Raw genomic sequence first — 8,456 nt, forward strand, 5'->3', positions numbered from 1 at the left:
GTCTAAACTACATGATAGAGATAAACAGCACAGGCAGGACTGTCTCTGTCATATCTCTTGTCTAAACTACATGATAGAGATAAACAGCACAGGCAGGACTGTCTCTGTCATATCTCTTGTCTAAACTACATGATAGAGATAAACAGCACAGGTAGGACTGTCTCTGTCATATCTCTTGTCTAAACTACATGATAGAGATAAACAGCACAGGCAGGACTGTCTCTGTCTTATCCCTTGTCTAAACTACATGATAGAGATAAACAGCACAGGCAGGACTGTCTCTGTCTTATCCCTTGTCTAAACTACATGATAGAGATAAACAGCACAGGCAGGACTGTCTCTGTCATATCTCTTGTCTAAACTACATGATAGAGATAAACAGCACAGGTAGGACTGTCTCTGTCATATCTCTTGTCTAAACTACATGATAGAGATAAACAGCACAGGCAGGACTGTCTCTGTCATATCTCTTGTCTAAACTACATGATAGAGATAAACAGCACAGGCAGGACTGTCTCTGTCATATCTCTTGTCTAAACTACATGATAGAGATAAACAGCACAGGCAGGACTGTCTCTGTCATATCTCTTGTCTAAACTACATGATAGAGATAAACAGCACAGGCAGGACTGTCTCTGTCATATCTCTTGTCTGAACTACATGATAGAGATAAACAGCACAGGTAGGACTGTCTCTGTCATATCTCTTGTCTAAACTACATGATAGAGATAAACAGCACAGGTAGGACTGTCTCTGTCATATCTCTTGTCTAAACTACATGTTAGAGATAAACAGCACAGGCAGGACTGTCTCTGTCATATCTCTTGTCTAAACTACATGATAGAGATAAACAGCACAGGTAGGACTGTCTCTCTCTCTGTCATATCCCTTGTCTAAACTACAAGATAGAGATAAACAGCACAGGTAGGACTGTCTCTGTCATATCTCTTGTCTAAACTACATGATAGAGATAAACAGCACAGGCAGGACTGTCTCTGTCATATCTCTTGTCTAAACTACATGATAGAGATAAACAGCACAGGCAGGACTGTCTCTGTCATATCTCTTGTCTAAACTACATGATAGAGATAAACAGCACAGGCAGGACTGTCTCTGTCATATCTCTTGTCTAAACTACATGATAGAGATAAACAGCACAGGCAGGACTGTCTCTGTCATATATCTTGTCTAAACTACATGTTACAGCCTGTCTTCACAGAGCATAAAAACATCTAGTGAAGGCCAGTTCATGCATGTCATTTCATCAGGCATCGCTATAAATTTAGTCAATAATTAATCATCAGGCTGCAATGACTTGGATCATGCACCATTACGATCTTTCACAAATAGCTGCTTCACAGAGATGCTTCACAGAGGTGCTTCAACACAAACCACCAGGGAATATCACCGAGCTGCTTCACCGAGCTTCTTCACAGAGCTGCTTCAACACAAACCACCAGGGAATATCACCGAGCTTCTTCACAGAGCTGCTTCACAGAGGTGCTTCAACACAAACCACCAGGGAAAATCCCTTCCTACTACAGCAGTCATTTCTTTACCCAAAGGATGTATCAGTACAGTAGACTTGCTAAATATACAGTGAGTGGAGGTCAGAGCACACAACAGCCAAAAGCAGAAAACATATCTATTGTAAATGTTAAAATGGCAGCCTGTCTAGATACGATAAGTGGAAACAAAACCAGTAATAACATCATTTGGATGAATCCAGGTAAGTCACACCTACAGTAACAACAAGGACAGGTTGTCACAGTAACAACAAGGACAGGTTGTCACAGTAACAACAAGGACAGGTTGTCACAGTGACAACAAGGACAGGTTGTCACAGTGACAACAAGGACAGGTTGTCACAGTGACAACAAGGACAGGTTGTCACAGTGACAACAAGGACAGGTAGTCACAGTGACAACAAGGACAGGTAGTCACAGTGACAACAAGGACAGGTTGTCACAGTAACAACAAGGACAGGTTGTCACAGTGACAACAAGGACAGGTTGTCACAGTAACAACAAGGACAGGTTGTCACAGTAACAACAAGGACAGGTTGTCACAGTAACAACAAGGACAGGTTGTCACAGTAACAACAAGGACAGGTTGTCACAGTAACAACAAGGACAGGTTGTCACAGTAACAACAAGGACAGGTTGTCACAGTAACAACAAGGACAGGTTGTCACAGTAACAACAAGGACAGGTTGTCACAGTAACAACAAGGACAGGTTGTTACAGTGACAACAAGGACAGGTTGTTACAGTGACAACAAGGACAGGTTGTCACAGTGACAACAAAGACAGGTTGTCACAGTAACAACAAAGACTGGTTGTCACAGTAACAACAAGGACAGGTTGTCACAGTAACAACAAGGACAGGTTGTCACAGTAACAACAAGGACATGTTGTCACAGTAACAACAAGGACAGGTTGTCACAGTGACAACAAGGACAGGTTGTCACAGTGACAACAAGGACAGGTTGTCACAGTAACAACAAGGACAGGTTGTCACAGTAACAACAAGGACAGGTTGTCACAGTAACAACAAGGACAGGTTGTCACAGTAACAACAAGGACAGGTTGTCACAGTAACAACAAGGACAGGTTGTCATAGTAACAACAAGGACAGGTTGGCACAGTAACAACAAGGACAGGTTGGCACAGTAACAATACGGTTGTTACCTGAGCAGGCTGCCAAAACCCATCTCCTCCTCCTCCTGGTACTTCGAGGGGCCTTCTCTGTCTGGGATCTCATTCAGAGCCTGAAATCTCACACACACACACACACACACACACACACACACACACACACACACACACACACACACACACACACACACACACACACACACACACACACACACACACACACACACACACACACACACACACAGACACACACACAGACACACACACACACAAAGAGAAGTGTTAGTGCAGGGCTGGTACAAAACCCTGCACAGGACCAGTATTGAAAAAGACCTCTTTTGAGGTCTGAAAACACTTTAGGGGTTAACTGTTACTTTTATACAGTCCTGTGTGGTGTCCCAAATGGCACCCTATTCCCTATATAGTGCACTACTATAGACCCTATTCCCTATATAGTACACTACTTTTGACTAGCGCCCTATCCCCAAAATAGTGTACTACTATAGACCAGAGCCCTATTCCCTATATAGTGCACTACTATAGACCAGAGCCCTATTCCCTATATAGTGCACTACTATAGACCAGAGCCCTATTCCCTATATAGTACACTACTATAGACCAGAGCCCTATTCCCTATATAGTGCACTACTATAGACCAGAGCCCTATTCCCTATATAGTGCACTACTATAGACCATAACCCTATTCCCTATATAGTACACTACTATAGACCTGAACCCTATTCCCTATATAGTACACTACTATAGACCAGAACCCTATTCCCTATATAGTACACTACTATAGACCAGAGCCCTATTCCCTATATAGTGCACTACTATAGACCAGAGCCCTATTCCCTATATAGTGCACTACTATAGACCAGAGCCCTATTCCCTATATAGTGCACTACTATAGACCCTATTCTCTATATAGTACACTACTATAGACCCTAATCCCTATATAGTGCACTACCATAGACCCTATTCCCTATATAGTACACTACTTTAGACCCTATTCCCTATATAGTGCACTACTATAGACCCTATTCCCTATATAGTGCACTACTATAGACCCTAATCCCTATATAGTGCACTACTATAGACCCTATTCCCTATATAGTACACTACTATAGACAAGAACCCTATTCCCTATATAGTGCACAACTATAGACCCTATTCCCTATATAGTACACTACTATAGACCAGAGCCCTATTCCCTATATAGTGCACTACTATAGACCCTATTCCCTATATAGTGCACTATACTACATAGAGAATTAGTTCTAACATGTCTCACCTGGTTCAAACAGGGGAACCTCTTGTCAGAGTCCAGTCTGCAGGGAGGTGGGCCCTTCAGGCCACCCAGGGGGTCCAGTGTCAGAGCGTCCAGGAAAAGGTTCTCGGTTGGGCCTCTGAACCTCACTACAGCCCCCTGCTCTTCATGGGCCTCCGAGTCGGAGTGGGAGCGGGTGGGGAGGGAAACAGGACCTGGGATGGCAGAGCGAGGAAAGCGTGGTGACCTTGGGGAGCGAGGGGCCTTGCATGGGCTCTCCTGGGGGGAAAAGACACCCCTGTGTCCTCCTGCTCTCTCCCCTTCTTTGATGTCGGATGGTGAGCCCTCGCTGCCTCTCCGTACGTTAAGCTCTCTCTGTAGCTGTGGGGGCGAGGATAGAGAGGAGAAGAGAGGGAGAGAGAGAGAGAGAGAGAGAGAGAGAAAGGGAAGAGAGGACAGGAAGGAGGGAGGAGAGGGAATGGGAAGAGAGAGAGGAGGACAGTAGGAGGGAAGCAAAAACAAAATATACATGGTCATAATTTTCAGTGATCATATTATAATGCCATAAGCATCAATATAACACTGTGAGACAGTGTTCCTCCTCTTCAGAGATATCAGTTAAACTAACACAAGGCTTCATCATTATTAACCATTTACCTTATGCATCTCAAAACTTCTCAGACATGTAATGGTGTGAATATTCTCTCCTTCCTCTCTCCCCTCATCTCCGCCCCACCTCCTCTCCCTCCTCTCTCCCTTCCCCTTATCTCCCTCCTCTCCCCTCCACCTCCCTCCCTCTCTCCCCCTCCGTCCCCTCCCCCTCATCTCCGCCCCACCTCCTCTCCCTCCTCTCTCCCCTCATCTCCCCCCTCCCCCTCATCTTCGCCCCACCTCCTCTCCCTCCTCTCTCCCTTCCCCTTATCTCCCTCCTCTCCCCTCCACCTCCCTCCCTCTCTCCCCTCCGTCCCCTCCCCCTCATCTCCGCCCCACCTCCTCTCCCTCCTCTCTCCCTTCCCCTTATCTCCCTCCTCTCCCCTCCACCTCCCTCCCTCTCTCCCCCTCCTCTCCCACACCTCCCCTCCTCCTCCTCTCTCCCTACCTCCCATCCCCTCCTCTTTCCCTCCCCCTCCTCCTCTCTCCCTTCACCTCCTCTCTACCCCTCCTCACCCTCTCCATTTCGTGGTGCATGTTTCTCATGTTGCTGTCCCACTCTTGTCTCTCCTGGTCGAAGCGTTCCAGTAGGCCTCTCCTTTCCCGCCCCCACCTCTTCTCTCCCTGCTGCAGCTTCCAGTGGAGATCCAGGGAGGTGCTGTGGCTCTCTGCCAGGAGGCAACGGTGCTCCTCTCGCTCCTGTTTAAAGGCCCAGTCTGGGTCTCCTCCTCCTCCCCGCGTCTCCCCTCTGGCCTCTCCTTTCTCTTCTCGTCTCTCCTCTTCCAGCTGGTTGAACACATAAACAGACAGGCAATAGATTAATACAGTTGAAGTATGAGGATGGGTCCTTCTGACTGTGTGAGCTGACCAGGAGAAACTCAGTGCGTCAGATGACCTGCCTACAATGTGGTGAAGAATGTGATGCTGTATCTATAATCTCTTTAAGGCAGACATCTACATCCCAGTGATGCTGTCTCTAAGGCAGACATCTACATCCCAGTGATGCTGTCTCTTTAAGGCAGACATCTACATCCCAGTGATGCTGTCTCTTTAAGGCAGACATCTACATCCCAGTGATGCTGTCTCTTTAAGGCAGACATCTACATCCCAGTGATGCTGTCTCTAAGGCAGACATCTACATCCCAGTGATGCTGTCTCTATAATCTCTTTAAGGCAGACATCTACATCCCAGTGATGCTGTCTCTATAATCTCTTTAAGGCAGACATCTACATCCCAGTGATGCTGTCTCTTTAAGGCAGACATCTGCATCCCAGTGATGTTGTCTCTTTAAGGCAGACATCTACATCCTAGTGATGCTGTCTCTTTAAGGCAGACATCTACATCCCAGTGATGCTGTCTCTTTAAGGCAGACATCTACATCCCAGTGATGCTGTCTCTAAGGCAGACATCTACATCCCAGTGATGCTGTCTCTATAAGGCAGACATCTACATCCTAGTGATGCTGTCTCTTTAAGGCAGACATCTACATCCCAGTGTTGCTGTCTCTTTAAGGCAGACATCTACATCCCAGTGTTGCTGTCTCTTTAAAGCAGACATCTACATCCCAGTGATGCTGTCTCTAAGGCAGACATCTACATCCCAGTGATGCTGTCTCTAAGGCAGACATCTACATCCCAGTGATGCTGTCTCTAAGGCAGACATCTACATCCCAGTGATGCTGTCTCTAAGGCAGACATCTGCTTCCCAGTGATGCTGTCTCTATAATCTCTTTAAGGCAGACATCTTGAGTAAGTTACTTGAGCAACGTGACACTTTATCTCGGCCCATTTGACCTTCCAGGATGCCTTGTTGTTGCTCTGTGTCTGTCTGTCTGTCTGTCTGTCTGTCTGTCTGTCTGTCTGTCTGTCTGTCTGTCTGTCTGTCTGTCTGTCTGTCTGTCTGTCTGTTTGTCTGTCTGTGTGTGTGTGTGTGCGTACGTGGGTCTGGATTAGAGTTACCTGAGCAACGTGACACTTCATCTCTGCCCATTTGACCTCCCAGGAAGCCTTGTCATTGGCATAGTTCTTCTGCAGCTGGCACCCCCTGTTCTCCTCCTCCCTCAACTCTGACCTGAACTCCTCTAACAGGGAGCGCACCGCCTGGAGCACCCTACGGTTCTCCCCCACCTGGAGAGGAGGAGCGGGGGAGGAGGGGAGGTGAGGGAGGGGTCGAGGAAAGGGGTGAGGAGGAGGGGAGGTGAGGGAGAGGTAGCGAGGTGAGGAGGAGGAGGAGGAGGAGGGGTGGTGAGGGAGAGGTAGCAAGGTGAGGAGGAGGAGGGGAGGTGAGGGAGAGGTAGATGAAAGGGGTGAGGAGGAGGGGGAGGTGAGGGAGAGGTAGCGAGGTGAGGAGGAGGAGGAGGAGGAGGAGGGGTGGTGAGGGAGAGGTAGCAAGGTGAGGAGGAGGAGGGGAGGTGAGGGAGAGGTAGCGAGGTGAGGAGGAGGAGGGGTGGTGAGGGAGAGGTAGCAAGGTGAGGAGGAGGAGGGGAGGTGAGGGAGAGGTAGAGGAAAGGGGTGAGGAGGAGGGGAGGGGAGGTGAGGGAGAGGTAGCGAGGTGAGGAGGAGGAGGGGAGGTGAGGGAGGGAGGGAGGGAGGAGGTGAAAGAGAGAGAATTAAACTGGATTTATTCAAGATATCAGTGCCTTTTCTATTTACCTAATAATGTCAGCTGTTTCAAACACAAGTCCCGCTTTTCATTTCCACGTTCATCTACACAAACTATAACTCTACACCACATACTAAACTCAGCAAAAAATGAAACTGACCTTTTTCAGGACCCTGTCTGTCAAAGATAATTTGTAAAAATCCAAATAACTTCACAGATCTTCATTGTAAACGGTTTAAACACTGTTTCCCAATCCCAAAACCATAAACAATTAATGAACATGCACCTGTGGAACGGACGTTAAGACACTAACAGCTTACAGACGGTAGGCAATTAAGGTCACAGTTATGAAAACTTAGGACACTAAAGAGGCCTTTCTACTGACTCTGAAAAACAACAAAAAGAAAGACGCCCAGGGTCCCTGCTCATCTGCGTAAACGTGCCTTAGGCATGCTGCAAGGAGGCATGAGGACTGCAGATGTGGCCAGGGAAATAAATCGCAATGTCTGTACTGTGAGACGCCTAAGACAGCGCTACAGGGAGACAAGACGGACAGCTGATTGTCCTCGCAGTGGCAGACCATGTGTAACAACACCTGCACAGGATCGGTACATCCGAACATCACACCTGCGGGACAGGTACAGGATGGCAACAACAACTGCCCGAGTTACACCAGGAACGCACAATCCCTCCATCAGTGCTCAGACTGTCCGTAACAGGCTGAGAGAGTCTGGACTGAGGGCTTGTAGGCCTGTTGTAAGGCAGGTCCTCACCAGACATCACCGTTAACAATGTTACCTATGGGCACAAACCCACCATTGCTGGACCAGACAGGACTGGCAAAAAGTGCTCTTCGCTGACGAGTCGCGGTTTTGCCTCACCAGGGGTGATGGTTGGATTTGTGTTTATTGTCGAATGAATGTTACACCGAGGCCTGTACTCTGGAGCGGGATCGAGGTGGAGGGTCCGTCATGGTCTGGGGCGGTGTGTCACTATTGGACTGAGCTTGTGGTCATTGCAGGCAATCTCAAAGCTGTGCATTACAGGGAAGACATCCTCCTCGCTCATGTGGTACCCTTCCTGCAGGCTCATCCTGACATGACCCTACAGCATGACAATGCCACCAGCCATACTGCTCGTTCTGTGCGTGATTTCCTACAAGACAGGAATGTCAGTGTTCTGCCATGGCCAGCGAAGAGCCCTCCTGGGACCTGTTGGATCGGAGGGTGAGGGCTAGGGCCATTCCCTCCAGAAATGTCCGGGAACTTGCAGGTGCC

General features: G+C 48.0%; 1 protein-coding gene across 1 annotated transcript in view; it reads right to left on the reverse strand.

Moving 5' to 3' along the window:
• LOC135558332 (microtubule cross-linking factor 1-like) overlaps positions 1 to 8,456 on the reverse strand; it is a 136,983-nt gene that overhangs the window by 21,275 nt on the left and 107,252 nt on the right. Inside the window, 4 exon segments of the mRNA XM_064992071.1 lie at positions 2,690 to 2,769; positions 3,951 to 4,307; positions 5,094 to 5,363; positions 6,537 to 6,704. Of these exon segments, the coding sequence (XP_064848143.1) occupies positions 2,690 to 2,769; positions 3,951 to 4,307; positions 5,094 to 5,363; positions 6,537 to 6,704 (875 nt within the window).

This window comes from Oncorhynchus masou, chromosome 17 (genome assembly GCF_036934945.1).
Source record: "Oncorhynchus masou masou isolate Uvic2021 chromosome 17, UVic_Omas_1.1, whole genome shotgun sequence".
NCBI lineage: Eukaryota > Metazoa > Chordata > Actinopteri > Salmoniformes > Salmonidae > Oncorhynchus > Oncorhynchus masou.